The sequence below is a fragment of the Xiphophorus maculatus genome, chromosome 1 (assembly GCF_002775205.1).
Source record: "Xiphophorus maculatus strain JP 163 A chromosome 1, X_maculatus-5.0-male, whole genome shotgun sequence".
Classification (NCBI taxonomy): Eukaryota; Metazoa; Chordata; class Actinopteri; order Cyprinodontiformes; family Poeciliidae; genus Xiphophorus; species Xiphophorus maculatus.
Window position 1 is genome coordinate 29,403,932 of NC_036443.1, and position 18,945 is coordinate 29,422,876.

Genomic DNA, 18,945 nt, shown 5'->3' on the forward strand with positions numbered 1-18,945 from the left:
TTTTATGAATTATATTTATTTTTGTCTGCATAGGACTTGAAAAAAGTTCTCCAGTTTCTTTTTTGCGTAACAGTGAATATCCTCCTGTAAGGCACGATACCTACTATTTTGCGAATAGAAACCCTTATTATATCTTTCATTTTAATATATTGCTTACAAATATTTGTACTAAGTTATTAGGACTAGATTATGGTATTTAATATTTTCATCATGTAAAAATAAAACGTTACATTTTATAATATTTTTGTACATTTACTACCAAATAAAATACATTTCATATACAATAACATGTGCACACTTTTTACATTTTATCACTATAATTTTATTTATTCGTTTATGCCCCTCCTAAAAATGTGTAAACGTTTTATTCTAACATAATAGGGAAAAAATGTTGAGACTCTAGTTGCCAGATGAGTTTTACTTCCATATATTTTAATAAAAAGCCACAAACATATGTTGAAATCGGTTATTGCTTATTTCCCACAAAGAAACTTTCCATTCACAAAATGCCTTTTATGGAAATACAATTTTATTTTAGTTTTTTCATTGTGCTGGTAGTTATCTTTAGTAATCTGGAGAAGCTGGGTTTTGATCTTCCTGCGCAAACTCCATTTCCCATCGTCCCTCGGTGTCACATCACAACAAACGAGAGAGCGAGAGAGAGACAGCTGGGAGAGAAACCGACAGGCTGCGTGGAAAGAAGGACAGAAAAAGAGAGAGATTTTTTCCCCGCTTCTTACATGGAGCTTTTCGCCGCAGCAGAGCAGCTGAACTGACGAGGAAGAGTCCGCAGAAATGGCCAAAACGCAGGAGGTCGAGCGCATCGCCAAAAAGCTGGATAAAATGGTGCACAAGAAAAACACGGTAAGAGCACAAAGCAGTTGCTGCATCCGCGGAATGAGAGCAGCCATCAAGTGATGAGTCCACCTTTAACCGGAGAGGGAGGGAAGATTCTGGAAACGGGGACAGCGGCTTTTAACGCCGTTTGTTCCCGGTCTGTCGGAGAAAAGGTTAAAGTTTCTGATAAAAACAAGCCGAGTTTTCTGCCTTTTTTAAAGTGGTTTGTTAGTTCTGAATCTCGGCAGCCATTGGTCAGAAAGTTGTCATTTAAATAAACACACGCACCTGGAATTAGTTACGTCATCACTTCAGTTGGTTTACGGTTTTATTTTTCTTACCCTGAATTAACGAATCAACTTGTGTTTGGTTATTGTGTCACTGCGTTGATAATATTGCTTTAAAAGTGTCATAACCAAAAAAAAAAACAACAAAACCACTAACTACTTAATTAAAATGACCAAATTAATGCTTATTAATTATTAAATTGATGTTCATTTCATGTGTTGAAACATGTTTGGCCCTATAAAGTTGCTTAAAGCTAATGCTATCCGTTAAATTACTAACTTTAGGTTGCAGCTGCATTCAGTGTCTCCATTCATTTGGCTCAGACACAAGAAAACGGAATCAGCCGCTAAACCAGTGCTAATATTTTACATAATTTGCTCTCATGAACCTTTTTAAAAACTGTACTGTATCAAAATATTTGATTGTTTTATTCACCAGCAAAAAGAGCTCATGTGGGTAAATAAATCCAATATTGCTAAAACTGCATAGAACAGTAGAAGTAGAAATAATTAAAAATTCTTTGGTATAACTATGTTCTGTGTTTGGATAGAAAGCTGGTTATTCATCTTGGTAGGTTGGTGTTATATTTAGAGGGTAAGATGTGAACCTAAAGCTTTCCTTCTTTGAAGGACGGCGCTCTTGATTTACTGAGGGAACTGAAGAACATGAAGATGTCTCTGGAAACTCTGCAGGTCAGTCTGACCTTCGTGTTTTCCTCTTCATTCTGCGTCTTGCTGATCCACTTTCATCACTAGCAGGCGCTGGCTGTAGGTCCCAGGATGGTATTTCAGGAAGTTTAGAGCTTCTTTTACCATCTTCCTGTTTGCTCTCATGGTCAGCAGACAAACCAGGGCATGTTAGTAGGTTTTTGTAGCATCTAATCTACTTGTCAGAAAACATTTTGCAAAATGTAGCAATATGACCGATGACTTACCTGAATGTACCTGAAATTCTTGTGAAATGACATATATTCTCTGATGTCTTCTATCACAAAAGGAAGGGATTATTTTCCTTTTGTGCAGAGGTTATATGTTTTACTGATGTCTTCTATCACAAAAGGAAAGGATTATTTTGTTGGGGTTTTTTGATCGTTGTTTGATTCTCTTGAACGTCTGAATTCAGTCAACCAGAGTTGGGATGTCAGTGAACGCGGTGAGGAAACAGAGTTCAGATGAGGAAGTTCAGACTCTGGCCAAAACTCTCATCAAGTCCTGGAAGAAACTCCTGGGTGAGCGCCGCCTCTCTGTGGACTAGTCAGTAACTAGTCCGTAACTAACTAGTTCACACATGAACGGTGATCCACCGGTTAGTTTTCCGTCCAGGTAGTGTTCAATGGATCATTTCTCAGACTCACGATTGTTTTGTTTTCCTGATTCAAATAGTAGAGCGAAAAGTTTTAGATTTGAATCTCCAAAATTCACTTGAAGAAATGTTATTCTTGTGTTCATGTTGGTGTGTGTGTGGGTGTGTGTGTGTGTGTGTGTGTGTTTTCTGTCTGCAGATGGTGCAGAAGGGAAGCCTGATGAGAAGAAGAAGGAAGGCTCTCTTGTGAGGTCGACGTCTACCTCCAAGGACTCTGGCTCCACTGAGAAGAGGTTCTGACCAGCATGATGCTGCCTTTGGTTACAGTTATTCAGAGTTACTGTCTGTGATGATGAAACTAAATTACAGATTATATCTTATAGTTGTCTTAGTAGAGTCCTGAAAGTTGTCTCTGTTTCATAGCAGCCATGTCTTTTCTCATCATCTCATTTCATAGCAGTGAGAAGTCTGTGGAGACCCCGACCGTCCCGCACCGGTTCACCTCATTCCCCCCCGCCCCCGTTACTACGGACAACGTGCGAACCAAGAGTCGAGAGCTGCTGGTGGCGGCTCTGCAGACTGGAGGTGAGAACATCTTTAATCTGAGTTAAACCTCGACTTTAATCCCTGAGTTATTTGCTGCGTTGCTTAATTTCTTGTTACCTGCTCACTTGCTAAATTGGTTAATTGGTTAATTGGTTTTACTTGACCCCTCTCTAAAAATGTTTTCGTCAGTCCCTGAAGAAATAATAATAATAAAAAACCATGTTGTGTGTTTCAGATGACTTCAAGGCCGCTGGAGTTGACTGTGAACATCTGGCAGCACAAATTGAGGAACATATCCTTCACATTTAATTCATATTATAGAACCAAAAATGAGAAAATTCTCCTTTTTATTCAGTTATTTTCTAATTAAACATGAGTGTTTATATGAGTGCCGTGCAGGATGGGGCAGTTCTGACTGAGCTGAACATAAATCTGACCCAAAATATGATAAAAGGTAGTTTTTATCAATCAGGACTTTGATTAGACCACAGTAACATTTTGAATCTTCAGTTTCTTAAGCCACAATTAAATTTTTTTTAGTTTAGATGGATCCAGTGCTAAACCAAGTATGGTCCATCCTGTTTTGGGTGAATAATTCAGTTTGCAAGGAGCTGGTATGTCTGGAACAACCAGCAGGGGGCACAAGAGGAGAGTTCATAAGTAGAGCGACTCCTGGTTTTCTAATCCTACATGCTGTGACTTCCTAATTGTGGAGTAATGATATTTAACTCTCTACCTGAGACCTGCTGGGATGAGACTTGATGCTGAGACGGTTTTAGTTTCTTTCCTTATTGATATTCTGTTGACACATGTTTAAACAGTCCAGACTGGAACTGAAAAAAAATCCTTTGCTTTTATAGAAATGTTTCACTTTCTGCTAGTCAGTGCTGATACTTTTATTTAAACGTTTCTGAAGCATTTCTTTTTGATATCTGATTAAACTTATTGGTTCTCCCTGTAGTTGGTTTTCTGTTACTGGTTTCATACCAATCATCGATTATATCTGCAGAGGATCATCAGGGCTGAGCTTCCTTCCGTTCAGGAATTGTACAGACCTAGACCTAACATCTCAGCAGACCCCACACATTCTGGATACAAAGAGTTTAAACGCTGCAGACATCGTCCCCATTCCTTCTCAGTGTAGATGTGTTTTAGTCCTTGACAGTTAACTGTCCTCACGGATATTTCAGGAGTTCAAATCCACAGACATGAAGTACAAGACGCGCCTGCGGAGCCGCATCTCCAACCTGAAGGACCAGAAGAACCCGGAGCTGAGACGCAACGTCCTGTGTGGGAGCATCGCACCTGAACGCATCGCGTCCATGACGGCTGAGGTGAGTCCGGCAGACTGCAGACGCTGATGGGTTCAGTGTCAGCTGGTAACCGTGGGAGACGGCTGTTGTTGTGGGTGTGATTCCAGGAGATGGCGAGCGCAGAGCTGAAGCAGATCAGAGAGGCTCTGACCAAAGAGTCCATCAGAGAACACCAGCTGTCTAAGGTTGGCGGAACCGAGACAGACATGTTCATCTGCAGCAAGTGTCACGGCAAGAACTGCACGTACACGCAGGTACGGAACCAGAGTCCGCCCTGGAGGAACCCCAGGCTGCGTTCTGCTTTCATCCGTTGGTCCGGTTTGTTTCCAGGTCCAGACCCGCAGCGCCGACGAACCCATGACCACCTTCGTTCTGTGTAACGGCTGCGGCAACCGATGGAAGGTGAGGAGACGTTGGGTTTTCTCTCGCGGGTCGTTTCAACATCCTCTGAGGGCAGTTTGATGTTTTACCACAAGGTGGCAGCAGAGACTGAGCTCACGTTTCTTCCTCTTCACTCACCTTCATGTTTCTCTCTTTCATCTTTCTCTTCATGTCCTCTGTTCCTGTTTTCTCCTCAGACTTTTTCCATTGTTTCCCCCCACCATCCCTCCTTCCTCCTTCTTCTTCAGTTTCATCGACTCGTCCTTCTCCCTCCTGCTTACGTCTCCGACCTCTTCCCTTTCCCTTTCTGCCTCCTCAGTCTCTCCACCTTTCCCTCCATATTAGTCCTTCCTTTCTTTTCTAGTCCTTCATCCCTCCCTTATTTAGCTGCTGGCTCTGTGTCGAGGTGAGCTGACTGATTTCACTCACTGATCCTCCGATAGAAATGATCAAAAAGCCGATTTTTAGGAATTGAAATAACCCACCAGCTGGATGTTAATGTTATAGTTGGACAGTTTGTCACAGTTTTTTCGGTGCATCTCTTAAGCGGTTGAGACTGCAAAGGTTGAGTTTCACTTCTGAGTCTCAGAGCTTCACAGAACTGCTTCCTTTGAGTGAAATTGTTTTAATTAGTTCAGCGTATTAAATCTGAGATAATCACTCCTAACCTGCAGGTCATCAGCGTTATTCTAGTTCTACCTGAATGTTCTTAGACGACATGGAGAGTCTTCTGCAAGAAAATTTCTCAACATTTTCTATTACAAAATGAAGGCAAAAACATTAAGGAAATGTCATAACCACATTAAATGAATGTGTATTAGAAAGATTTCTGTTCAGTGCCTGACATTTGCTGCGTTGTCACAAACTTCAGCACGCAGTGAACCTCCAGTAAAATCTGCAACTATCCAAGACTTCCTCTCAAAACTCTAACTGCCTGTTTGAACAGTTCAAACACCAAATATAGTTTATATATATAACTGTCTTAGCAGTTTCAAGAAAATTAAAAATTTTCTTGACAAACTTCAGTAATTCGAGTTCCAAAAGTTGTAAGTTTTGAGACTCAGAAATTTCCAAAGTGACTGAAATCGGAGCTGGTTGGCAGTAATTTTAGAACCGATGTCTCTGGTTTTATTGCATTTTGAAGAAACTTTAACTGCACCAACTTGTAGGTGCAGTTAATTAGGTGAACTCTAATCACCCCTTTTCTCTTTCTCTTCACAGTTCTGTTGAAGATGTGTGTATATGTGTGTGTGTGTGTGTGTGTGGTTGTGTATATTATTGAGTAAAGAAACAAAGTCAGTAAATAATTAAATTTGAATTTGCAAAATATTTTTTTATTTTGTAGTTTCTTTTTTACAAATGTAAGACTAACAGTTGTAATATACTAAGATGAAAATATTGAGAAGTTTCTGTTTGGTTAGTTTTGTATGGAGCGAGCTTGAAGCACATCTACAGTTAGGCTTGGTAAAAGTGATGATGATGATGATGCCTTTCTTTGCCTTGTTTTCCTGCCATGTATTTTTCTTCTCACACTTATATTAAAGTTTCTTTTGGATTAACATCCAGCCTCTGATCTATTTTCTTTATTTGTTTGCTTTTATTGAAAGAGTAAAATTCAGTGAACTGTTGGAACCGGTGGAATTCTGTTCCTTCCCAATTAATCAGATGAATCGATTATTGAATTAATTGTCAACTAACTTATTGATCAAATACTAATAATTAACTGGAGTCAGACTCCAGTAAGGTCATGTGATTAAAGAAAATAAGGCAGAGCAATAATTAAGCCAAAACTGTTCAAATGTATATAAATTTTGCACTCAAGATAAAAAATAGCTTGTTTGTAAATATGTTCTATCCAGAACTATAGTAGTAGTGTTAGCTTCACCTGGTTCAAATTATAAAAACAAATAATCTCCTATTAAGCAACTTTTGCCTTAATTTTGGTTAATCCAAATTCTTCATAGGTTTTCTTTTTTAGCTGCAGATGCATCCTTTGCTTCAAATGATCAGGCGTTGGCTAAAGTAATTCTGTTATTTCATTTTAGGACATAAAATGTTTTCTGACTTTAAAAAAATATATACTTTCATGCATTTCTAGTGTGAAATAAGCTTAACTCGTTAAATAATAATTCTTCAGAACATCACGGGGTTTTTTTTGTCCAATTAAATGCCAGAATAATCAGTTACTAAAATAATTGTTAGTGTCAGCTCTAGTCAAAAGAGTAGGAGAATATATGAAATGTTAACCTTCAGAGCAATACTAATATCGGATATTAATATCGGCTCAGATTTTTGTATTGTTGAATTTCTACTTCTTTTCAGACATTTTAAACAGAGAGAGTCAATGTGTGGTGGATAATAATATAAGTTAAAGACCAAGTAAGGATCAAAATTCTAATAAACTGCTTGAATTTTTTAAGAAAAGGCTGCAAGAGCTGCTCCATGCAGGTGTCAGAATATTATCAGTCCTTCAGAGGATACTGACTGTGACTGTAAAAAAAGAAAATATTCAAGTGACGGTTGAAGTAAATCACGCTTCCAGGAGAAAGCCCAGTGACGCTGGCAGTTCCTCTCAGCGATGGCGGCGGTGGCGAGCGTGTTGACAGAGGAGATGAGAAGTGGTGAGAAAGCCGAGCGCAGAAAGTTCCTGCAGTGTTTGTTGTGGAAACAGCGCTGAGCTCTTCCCATACATGAGCATGAGCGGAGGAGGCGGAGGGAGGTGATGACTCTTCCAGGCTCAGGGCTCTGATGTTCCACGCTCTGCTCGCCATCTTCTGCCTGGATGGAAACGCGGCCGACGGCACGCAGTGGACGACACAAACCAACCCACAGCAACTGTTAGGCTGTTAAAGAACGGCTCGAATTGAAGAAACTCACAAATGAAGGTGACTTTTCCAACCATGTCTGAAGTCGAGTCGCAGCTGAAGGATGCTAATCCTTGTTTCTGGTAATAACTGGAAATACGTTTTCCCATCCACCTCTGCTGACCCTCCACAGGGTTCAGCAGGTACGGAAAACAAACGCTCTAAAACTTTTCCATGGCATCACCCCAAACAGCTTCAGCTTGTTCTTAGCTTATTGCATTTATTTAGCATAACTGCTGCCTCATTACTACTGATTAAGGTTGGTAATAAGGTATCAGGTATTGACTTAATCAAATCAGACATTTTGTCAGTTCTCTCCCAAAATAAGAAGCAAACTGGGTTACATTAATTTAGCAAGGAAAGCAGATGCACAGAAAAACCATTAGAAGTTTTGAATCTATGATCCTGTTCCTACAAATCAATTCGACCACTTTAGTTGTTTACTTAAAACAGTTCATGCTTAACTTATTGTTGAGTAGGTCAAAGAAAAGTAGTTTTTGAAATATTTCTTTACACGGTGGGTACTTTTGAGCTGAAGCTTTTGGTCCACATAACAAAAAATCCTGCTTTACAGGCTATAATAACAGGTTATTAACTGTTTATAAAGTTAATCTTACTGTAAAGTGGCAGATGAATAACTCAGTGAAGGTAATTGTAATATTTTTTCTAAACAGTAGAGCAGTTGAGAAAAGCCTTCACAGATTTGAAAACGTAAAGCCTTCCAGCCACTCCTAATGAAATGACTGAATAGATCAGCCATTTGCATTAAAATACCACTAGAGGGCCAATATTGCATCAGTGTGTGATTTTGACACCAACAGCTCTGGGTTTCCTCCTCCATAACTCGATGAACCTCAACTGTGAAAATTGTCTATCCTGCTGATGACATCATTTCTTATCCTGTCCAATCAGAATCCTACCGTTTCACCTTTTCCTTTTCAGCCATCTTTCTGTCAGAGATCACCAGCTGTCACTCTTTTTCTCCATCCTCTCCACCCAGCCTCTTCACGCCTGACCTGCTGATTCCGATTCTGTCCCATACCAATTTTTTGTGTCACTAAATATAGTAACATAGTCACTAAATTGACAAAAGTGAGTTGACTAAATAGTGCGCGTCTGTTTCATGGCGGACCAAATGGAGATGGTGGCAGGTTTTCAGGCCTTTGTAGAGGCAGATAAGATCGTTTTGACATCAGTAGCAGCCCAGAGGTTGTATTTTGTATTTTTCAGGCATATATTGGCTTTTTACAGCACAGTCAAGTACGATATGTTACCTTCAGTTGTTTTAAAAGGCGCCACATATCAAATATAACTTAAAACAAATTTGACACCTTAAAATTGGGTATCTGTCTCTTTAAGAAACTCCTGCTCTTTCCAGCATGTCATCACAGCTTTTTACAGCCGTTCATTAATGCTCTTAGGTGTAGTGCCTAAACTAGTTTTTAGGCACCCCAAATGGTTGCTATGGGAGATTAAAGGATTTGTCAAACATGCATGAAAACATGAGGGAATCATATTATAACATGGTGTATAAAAGTTGGCTTTAAAAAGCACTGTCTCTTTAAACTCATCCACCTTCTGTGCCTGTGCTCCTCCAGGACCTCTGCTAATGAGCTCAGATGATCTGATCAGTTTGCATGAGCAGAAATTAAAGCTTTAGGTTTTATTCCTAAGATATCAGCTGCAAAGTTTTTACTACTTGTTGAAGAAAAACAAAATCTGCCTCTAGTATTTTGATGTCTTATCCAGCCATTTTGGTGCTACTCCATACATGCATGCATGATGTTTGGACATTTGTGTATGTGTGACACACACTTGAGAAATCCCAAACAATAGCAGCTCAGGTTACAGTGAACTGTGGGAAAGAAAACAGGCACACAAGCTGCAAAATGACAGTTTGATAGGTTGTGTGAAAGAAGGTATGTGCTGGTTTCCTTCAGGAGCGCAGTGTTAGCAGTATAAACACTGCTAACTCTGCTCAGTTCATGTTCACTTTCACTTCAAACACGGCTCACTGAAATGTCACCTCAGGAAATGGACTGCAGTGTTTTTTCTCTGCTGGAAACCTCAGAGACCAGTTTTAGATTTGCTTCTGGCCTAATTCATCTTGTCAGAACTGGTAAAAGTGAATTTAAGCTGGTTGCTTTCTGGAAAGCAGCCATCTTTTATGCAGTCAACACAGGTTTAATAGGGTTGCGTTTGGGGACGCTGGGAATTCTAGTGTTCGTTATTCTTTCCCAAAAAGGTTTTTGTTCATTGGAGGAAACAAGAGTACCAGGAGAGAACGCAATCATGCACAGGGAGAGCCTGCAATCCAGAACCTTCTTGCTGCAAAGCAACATTTTTCCAACAGCGCCGCCATGGCAACAGCAAAATCACCAAAAATACCTGAAAAAGAATATCCACATTAAATCAACCGCTGCCCTTTCATCCAGTAGAACATGGCTTCCAAACTTTTTGTCATGTGGGACAAAATTCTTGAATCAAAAATACTGATGGGCCAATAAGACAAAACTAATTCAAGTAAATAAAGTTGCCCAATTTTTTTTTACATTTAAATTGATTTTGCATGTTTGCTTTACTAAAATAATGGAATCCTGTTTTCATATTATTTTAGGCTCAGTTAAATAAATTTATTCTCAGTTATAAGAACAGGATTTGAGTCACTTTCTATCAAACCTACTCTATACAATTAAACTGTAGAGTGAAGTTGTGTCTACTTGTATTGCAAACTTCATTTAAAAAATAAAAAATCTCACAAAGAACTTTTCTGGACAGGTTTTAGTGTGATGTCCAGGCCGTTTCCACACTTCTCCGTTTGGATCAGATGATGTTGCTGTGTTCAGTGACGTTGTGCTTTAACTGCTGCATCACTTTTAGAAACACAATGATTTCATCCTTTACTTGAAAAAGCCGTAATAAAAACTGAGAAGGAATCTGACCAGCATGACCAGTAAAACCAAAACGTCTTCTTCGTTGGAGACCAGAGTATTTTATGTTTGTTCTAAATGATCAGATTGAAATGTTTCTGTTTTATTAAAAACACCAACGCAGAACAAATGACACCGCTACTCACTGGATGCTCAAGGGTTTCCATTTATATCTGTACAATTAAATCACAGTTTTAACAAAATATAAAATAAATAACATTAACAATACTAAGGTAAATGCATTCTGAGTGACCAACCTGGTAAAAGACTCAGGTAGCTCTCTTTTTTAATATTTAAATGGTCCGTCTGCCGTTACAGGCACCTACAAACGTTTGTTCTCCTCACACTACATTTCCCAAGAAGCACCGGGGTTATGCATACCATCTCATACAATAGTTACCTTGTTTTCATCTCTGTATGTTTTTTTATCAGCTCTTTTTCATGAAATTTTTTTTTTTTTTTGCACCTGGGATTTTTTCTCCCACCCCTCTTTCTGAACTGACCAACCACAGATCAGCCCGCCTGCAGCCAATCAGGAGCAGGCGTGCAAGTGGGCATCAGACAGTGGCGTGGTCAAAGGTGAGAGGTTACAGAGGTCAGCAGCAGCAGTGCCCAGGTAGGCCACCCTGGTGTGTGTGTGCGTATGAATGTGTGGAGGTGTGTATAAATATTTGAATTACTATGCTTACTGGGACTGTTCTGAAGGTATGTTTTGATTTTTGGGGGATTTTTAAAATGCAGAACATTTAATCATCCTTGTTTGTTTTTGGCTAATTAGATCTACATGAGGGTTTTTGTTCACATCTGTGAGATTTTTAGGCTGCAGTAATGTTATCCACCAAAGGTTGCACAATAAACTGGCCACTTTTCTAGAAAAGACACAGAAAAGATGTGGATTTCTGCAGCTAATTAGCCTGAAACCTTCCCAGTCTGAACCAAACTGGTGTGTGTCCCAGTAATGCCTCTTGATGCTTCTTCTATACACACTGAGGATTGTACTGTCAGAACCTTTCTGCCATCTAACAGTTGGAGTTATTTAATTTTTTTGACAAATTGCACTCATAACTACAATCTACTTAACCTAGCATCTGCTTGACAGAAGAAAAAAAACACAAAACAAATTTTTCTTTAATATAAATGCAACTAAATTGAGACAGGAAGATGTTATTTCTTGAGGCCACCATACTGAATTATGAGACCAGGTTTGGAAAGAAATTAGACTTTAAGTTGTTTTCATTAGACACTGCAACACTAAATAAGCACATCATTTTTATATCACAAACCTGCCATAATATCAGGCTGCACATAGATTTAGCCTCCATGTCAGGGGCGTCCAAATGTTTTGTCACATTGACCAAAATCACTTGAGTCAAAAAAATATAGAATTTTTAAAACAATTTAAAATTATTTTATGACCTTTTTTCTTGCTCAACAATAACCTAAACCTACAATAATTAAAGAAAACTTCCAATTTGTACATTTTTTCAGCTTCACTGGGACAAAAAATGATTTTAGTCTTAGATCAAATTTTGCCATATTAATTGATAAGTTTAATCAATTAAAAGCAGATTTTAGGGAACCAAGTCACTACATAAATGTGTTCCTATTTCCTATAAAGTCAAAGAGGTTGCAAAAAGCATGGTTGTAAAAAGATGAATACTTTCTATTTCATCAAACATTTTCCCACATTGGAAGATTTTAATTTGTTTCTAATGATTTTGCCCTAATTCAAAGCAAAAAGTCTCAATTTGCATCAACCACCTACACAAGTTAGCAGCCAAACTAATGTAATTTTTGAATTATATTTGGGGGCCACACCAAATCATCCCAGGGGCCACATATGGCCTCGGGCCGCACTTTGGACACCTCTGCTCCGTGTCTAATTTTTTCATGTGTATTAGATGGACTGAAAAGCTCAATAGTTAATGTGCAAAGTTAAGATTCATAAAAAATAAAACACAAGAAGAGATTATGTCAACACTAATCATATGATCAAACTTTTGATCATATATGGGATGAATTAATCAATAAAGCTTAAAAACAGGCTTTCTTTAAAAACCAGACCGTTTTGCTGCCAGCTTCAAACTAAACTCTGCTGTTCCTGAAAACCGTTCAGGAAGTTGGTTTTGGTCTTGTGAGGAATATGAGTCAAGCGATCATCTGCTGCCTTCGCTTCCATTTCAACGGTAACACACTCACAGCTCCAGCAGGAAAACCTGAGTTTAGAGACTGACCGTCCCTGAGAGGGAAACAGGAAACGCTCAGAGCAGACTTCTGTTTTTCTCCTCTTTAACTCCTCGGGGTTTTCTTCATCACTGGGAATTATTTAGCGAATTAACTCATGATTTCTGAACAATCCCTGTACGCAGAGTGACTCAAATATGATCAGTGTGTGACTGTTGTCTGGACTCCAGTGTTTTATTGCTGTGGTGTGTGTGTGTGTGTGTGTTGGGTGGAGATCAGTACAGTTTCAGAGGAACTCTCCTCCGCTTGCAAAAAATATCATCATTCAGGTGAGGGATTCAGTAGGAGAAATAAAATGAAAAAAAAAAAAAAAAATATATATATAATAAAATTGTTTCATATAGAGTTTTCTCTTAAAAAATAGACTCGTCGTCTTTTTGTAAATCAGTAGTTGGAAGGAATGTCGTCCCTCCTTCATCCGTCTGTTTATGGCAGGTGGGAAACGATTGATCCAGAAAACGTTGTGGGTTTTTTGTTTTAGCGGGAGATGGAGCGAGCACCCTGTTATTCCAGTTGAACGGAGGAAAAACGACAGAAAGAACGGGGGAATGATTCAGCATCCGTCTTTTCCTTTCAGCTTTCCGTCCTTCGTCAGGAAGAGGTGGCTGCAGGTTGAAAGTCTGGGACGTCCTCCTCTGATTGGCTCGTTACGGTGGCTGGAGTGTATGAGGAAGGACGAATCCACCAAAGGTTCATGGCACAGACGAACGGTTTTCCTCTTGAAATGCATCAGACTCTCACAAAGTAGTCAAGTACATCTCCACATAACAGTAGATCCTAACTCATAAATACTTAAATATCCAGGAACACGTCCTTCTCCGGCTGCTTACAGCTGAGGTGGAGAGCAGAAAAAAAAAGGAACAGAAAGAGGAAGAAACTAAATCTGCCTTCATGGATGGGCTTGACCTGTAAACACGAGTGAGGATCATTGAACTTGAATATTTCTGGCAATAAATGTTAACTGAGTCTACTTTCCTTCACTTGGATGTGCAGAACATTTGTTTTATTCAAATTAATTTCAATTTTCAAGGCCTGAAAATGACCGGAAGGTGATGGTGGAGAAGAGAAGGAAAGGACGTCTTGGCAGTGATTCAAAGAATACGTGATTTGAACAGAGGAGTTTGTGACAGAGGAGGTGAAACGCTCCTGTCCGGGGAACACGAGGCAGCATGGAGGCGGACGAAGGGCTTCGGGGGGGAGGACTAGCACTCTGAGGAGGTGCGGGACCTGCCCAGAACCAGGGTCTTGTAAATATTGGAGGAGAGGAATCGTGGGTAGGAGTCCCTGTGCATCAGCGTGTAGATCTGCAGCTGGGCGTCTTCAAACGTGTGAGGCGTGGGGTCCTGCATCTTCCTGTTGATCACCTCTCGAACCCGGGCATCCAGACTAACCTTCAGTTCAGAGCAAACAAAGACGACAAAAGATGTCATTAAAGATTGTACAAAAAACATCTGTTCCAAACAATTTACAGTAATAAGATGAGAAAAACATGATTGTTTAATATTGCACTGACCGTATCCACTAAATGTGTTTTGCCCACATGCTGACATGTTCTGTATGTGTACAGAACATGTTCTCTCAGCTTTGCACCTTACTGTTAGCTAAAACACACAGTTACTTGAGACTGACTTTAAATCGTTTAAAATGCCTGTTTTGATTTATAAAACACCAAATATAACTTAACATGTTCAGTGGAAACCATCTCAGCGCTACCACTGAAGCTAATATCTACGATCTTCATCTCAGCTCTTGGGCTACAGCCAATCAACAGCAAGGAAAATGAATGCTGCTCCTGGATTGGCTGCTTTGCCAGAACCGGCCAATAGAAAGTCAAGCAGCATTGAGTTCAGCTTCAGCTTCCAAAGCTGCTTTCTTAAAAAATATTTTAGATTTTTTAAAAATCTGCAAATTAAAAAAATACATTTGCAGATTTTGTTTTGTGCTAATAATTTAGATATTAGCGCCAATATTTTAGATACTGAATTGTGATTATGTGGGGATTTACTGTAACGAGACTGGAAGAGTCTAGAAATTGTTAAAGAAACCTAAAGACAGCTGTGTTGTTCTTATTCAACTGATGGTCAGATTTTATAATTGTATTCCTGTCATTTTATTAAATTATTAAGGAATGCAGAATAATAAAAACAGTGATTCAAAAATGCCTCGCTTTTTCCAATCTTCCTTTCTTAAATGTGCAAAAATAAATTGTAAAAAAAAATATTTTCTCGCTTCCAGAATTCTTGTTTCTGTCCATTTTATTGTGCCTCATAGCAGAATCAAAATTGCACCCGTTTGGCAACACGAAGTAGGCTAAAACCTCTCAAAAAGCAAAAATGTGTTCATGCATGCAAACCATCCAATCTGATGAATTTAAAGCAACTCAGGTTGGTTTAGAATAAATTATATAAAATCTGCATTCAGCATTTACTATGGTTATTCCTGTCTAATTTTAACTTTTAATTTTGTGAAGCATTTATGTTTGGAAGCTCAATAAAAGCAGAAGAAAATCTGGAAGAGCAAAAACTTCTTCATGTCCCTGTTTTTATCCAGCAACAGTTGACCCTATAGGCTGACATTTTGTGCTCACTCAGATGTTTTATCATTAATCAGCTCTCATAGAGGCAGAAGTACAGTGAGAAGGCCTGAAACACACACACACACACACACACACACACACACACACACACACACACACACACACACACACACACACACACACACACACACACACACAGAAGCCCTCTAGGCAGCACCAGATATTTATAGAAAGACAAGCTTTCTCTTATGCTTTCCCTCTGCTCTTATTTAGGGAAGACTATGTGTCCCTCTAACACACACACACACACACACACACACAACCCACAAATAGAGAGATAGGCATCGTACCAAGGTCAGATGTGCAGACAGACAGCCTGGCATGCATCTTCTGTGCCAAACTCGCATGGCTGGATGCCTCTCTATTTTAGTGTGTGTTGGTATGCGTGTGTTTGTGTGTTTGTGTCTCTATAAAAAGGTTTTAGTGCCTGAAGGTGATGAGAGCAGCAATTTATAGCTTCCTGTAAACACACTGTACAAACACACGCGGTGTCATACATGTACACACGGACATGTCAACACATTGTGACGAGCCGATTGACGGAACCAGACAAGAGAACCCCCGGGCTCACACACACACACACACACACACACACACACACACACACACACACACACACACACACACACACACACACACACACACACACACACACACACACAAGTCTGTCTGTCTATATTCATATGGACTATGCATTTACTTTCATTCATTTTTCAGTTATTTCTAAAGTCTAACTTCGACTCTTACCGTAAAACACAACTTCTTCTGATGGGACCCAGGCTTTGGGCCCCATAAGGCATTATGTGTCCTCAAAACAAAGTTTGCTGGAAAAATGGGCCTTTCAAGTTAAGAAATGCTAACACACACACACACGCGCAAACACACAGTACAAATGTGTTGAAGTGAAGAAAGCCGCCCTCCTCCCAGGCCTCCACTGAACAGAAGGGACATCTCTTCATCCAACAACCAATAATCACTGGGTCAATCAGCACTGAGAGCACTGAGCATGTGCAGAACATCTGGCACATCAAAGCCTGGACGTGTGAAGCAGCAGAGTGTTTCAGGAGTTCCCATTACTGCCGTTCAGTTTGGTGACACAGTAACTCTTAAACTCTTTGAACCTTTTGGAGTTTTTCAGGTCGTCAGAAGAAACTTTACCTCTTTTGGCGATAATATAGAAATATAGTCTTCGTAGATGGACCGAGCTTTTTCTTCTATGGCACTCTTGTTGATTTCTTGTTTGAGGTCTTCGCAGGCCAGCCAGAACAACATGTTCTCCTCGCTGTACTCGGTCCGCAGGAACTCCCGGAAAGCGTTCCGACCTGCGGGGTTCCTCATCAGCTTGTCGAATGACTGAGACCACATCCGGATCTCCTCCACCGAGGGCTTGGGACTGTGGGACGAAGAGTGGAAAATATCGGTTTGTTTCGGTTTAAATAGATAAAAAAAAATTTTTTAAGTAATGTTTTTGGTACCGCAGAGAGTCTTTGTGAAATACAATGAGGTCATGGAATTAAGAGTTAAAAGAACAAAACAGAGGGAGAAATTAGAAACAATTAAAACTCATATTGTGTCATTAACAGCTGCACTTTCAACACACCAACTCTTTATCAAGACAAACAGCTTGACTTACACATCCACAGAAAGAATATTCAGATACTGCATCCAGATTTATGCATGTTAAGAAAAATAAAAGGAAATTGTGCAGATAATAGCTGCCCTGCAGTTCGATGGAGATTATCATCTAATGAAATAACTTTGAAGTGTTGCAGGTCAAATTGGCAATTTATCAGATATTTACATGCAGCGCCACAAATCTGTCAAATTTGGCCTTTAGTGATTTATTTGTTATTTTCTAGTCCTCAGTGATGATGCAACAAAACAAGAGTTATATGCATAAGACTGAAGTAATGATAGATTCTCTCACCCTCCAAAGGAGACTTGGTGAAAATCTAAAGAGTAAAGATTTTCATAATTTTGGGATTAATTATATTATAATTCAATAGAAACTACATAAGGTGAGAGAAGAAGAGATGCCCTCATTAAAATGTTAATTACCGATATTCTCTTTTGTAGATTCAGGACCTCCTTTTATGCTGCTTTATAAATTGCTTCCTGAACATTTTTATTATTTGACATGACAAAACTAGTCATAGAAACTAGTAATTGTTTTGTCTGTTTTCTTGCTTTTCTATAAATGTTGCAGGATTTATAGCCTTGAACTTGTTCTACGTCTATGTTTTAACATTTACTGTTATATTAGTGAGCATCAACGCCTAAAATGCTCATTCAGAATCAGAGCTGTAATACAGGAAGTCATGTGTTGGCAACAGTTGCAAGGCAGCAGAAACTCAGGGATTTTTCAACTTCTTCTAAAACTGAGAAGTTCTGTATTTTCTTTGTTCTTCAAAACTACGAAAACTCCCACTGATGCTTTTCCACGGTGTCATACAAAAAGAAACAAAAAAAGTGAGTTGAACAAAATCAGTTTTTATATGTAATGCACTCTCACCAGGTTTCAAGTTTGGTGTCTATCTTGGTGTCCTGTGATATTCTCTTCCTCCTTCTCTTCCGTCTCTCCTCTTCACTCCTGACGGTGAGACTGACATGATAAAACTGCTTTGAGGCAGGAAACACACACACACGCACACATACACACACACACACACACCCTCAACCACAGCTTACACAGATGTAATTGCTTGTAGAACTATGTACAGTCACACACACAATGTTGCATTATCCCTTTTAATGACGGCATCAGCCACAGTTATGTTAACGGCAGTAGTTACAAGTGTCTTTACTCTCACTGTGTGTGGCTGTGAGTAATTGAGAGTGAGCTATAAATAATTTGTGTACCTTTGGGAACTACTGAGCCATAATCACTGCATGGCTACTGTCTGACTGCTGGATCAAATTTTCATCAACGATTTGTCTTTATAATGAAATAGGTGTTTCAAAATGTACTGTTAGTACATCATAGAAGATCAAGAGAAAACTTATTATAGAAGAGAAACTAACATAAAGCAACCTAGTTGTCCTCTTTGGTCAGTAATGATCACATTGGAAATGAAAACTAAATTATTTCTGCTTCGCTACTGAAAGACAATTCTCATCAGGATTTATATAGTACCAGAACTAAAGCAAAAAATTTTTTACCAAACCTTTCTGTCACAGACCTCCCAACATGACAAGAGGTGTGATGTGGTATCACTTTGCCTTAAACCTGCATCAGGATGCCTCCCCAGAACATTCTTTTCAAACTCAGTGTAAAGACGCTGCTGTTGGTTGAGAAAATACCTGAAAACTTCCAACTCACTTTCCACATCTATGATTTCACAAAGTATGACAAGAGGCATCTTCATCTACCTTGAAGGGTTTTATGAAAGAGGCTTTAGAAACATGTAATAACATGCAAGCAGAGGACCGAAAGTCAAGCCCATCATGGACTGGTTTATGACCCAAAAGCTACCAAATGTTCACTATCCACTCAAACAAAACCTATCCACTCAATGCTTTTCCAACCTGTGTGCCAGTTCAGTGCTTGCCTCAGAGGCTAAAAGACAGATCAGTAAATAGTGAGTGTTAAAGTTCATAATATTTTTACATGATCTCAGCTAGCTGCTTGTGCTCGTGTTAGCTCT

The 18,945-nt window shown here is 39.3% G+C and overlaps 2 protein-coding genes across 12 annotated transcripts in view; one reads left to right on the top strand and one right to left on the bottom strand.

Annotated features, from left to right (window-relative positions):
• Positions 1-659: 659 nt before the first annotated feature.
• LOC102226748 (transcription elongation factor A protein 2-like) lies at positions 660-11,175 on the top strand. Of its 5 annotated transcripts, XM_023331532.1 has the most exons (11): positions 660-864; positions 1,755-1,817; positions 2,248-2,353; positions 2,627-2,720; positions 2,885-3,012; positions 3,209-3,265; positions 4,153-4,307; positions 4,394-4,540; positions 4,617-4,688; positions 8,489-8,500; positions 10,979-11,175. In XM_023331532.1, the coding sequence occupies exons 1-11, from the start codon at positions 796-798 to the stop codon at positions 11,042-11,044; spliced, it is 969 nt and encodes a 322-aa protein (XP_023187300.1). In that variant the 5' UTR covers positions 660-795; the 3' UTR covers positions 11,045-11,175. The 5 variants fall into 5 exon arrangements, with proteins under 5 accessions (XP_023187300.1, XP_023187274.1, XP_005801947.1 ...); XM_023331506.1 differs by lacking the exons at positions 8,489-8,500; positions 10,979-11,175 and adding an exon at positions 4,865-6,228; XM_005801890.3 differs by lacking the exons at positions 8,489-8,500; positions 10,979-11,175 and adding an exon at positions 5,889-6,228.
• LOC102216577 (regulator of G-protein signaling 20-like) overlaps positions 10,612-18,945 on the bottom strand; it is a 29,015-nt gene continuing 20,681 nt past the window's right edge. For all 7 annotated transcript variants that reach the window (XM_023331541.1, XM_023331543.1, XM_023331567.1 and 4 more), the window contains 3 exons: positions 17,814-17,891; positions 16,460-16,694; positions 10,612-14,096 (listed from right to left, as the gene is read on the bottom strand). In XM_023331541.1, coding sequence (XP_023187309.1) covers positions 13,908-14,096; positions 16,460-16,694; positions 17,814-17,891 — 502 coding nt within the window. In that variant the 3' untranslated portion in view covers positions 10,612-13,907. The remainder of the gene's footprint in view (positions 14,097-16,459; positions 16,695-17,813; positions 17,892-18,945) is intronic.

Bases quoted from the DNA above. Each gene is read 5' to 3' on its own strand.
- LOC102226748 (XM_023331506.1), top strand. From the start codon at position 796: ATGGCCAAAACGCAGGAGGTCGAGCGCATCGCCAAAAAGCTGGATAAA. The intron at 865-1,754 runs GTAAGAGCACAA...CCTTCTTTGAAG, and splicing joins TGGTGCACAAGAAAAACACG to GACGGCGCTCTTGATTTACT. The intron at 4,541-4,616 runs GTACGGAACCAG...GTTTGTTTCCAG, and splicing joins AGAACTGCACGTACACGCAG to GTCCAGACCCGCAGCGCCGA.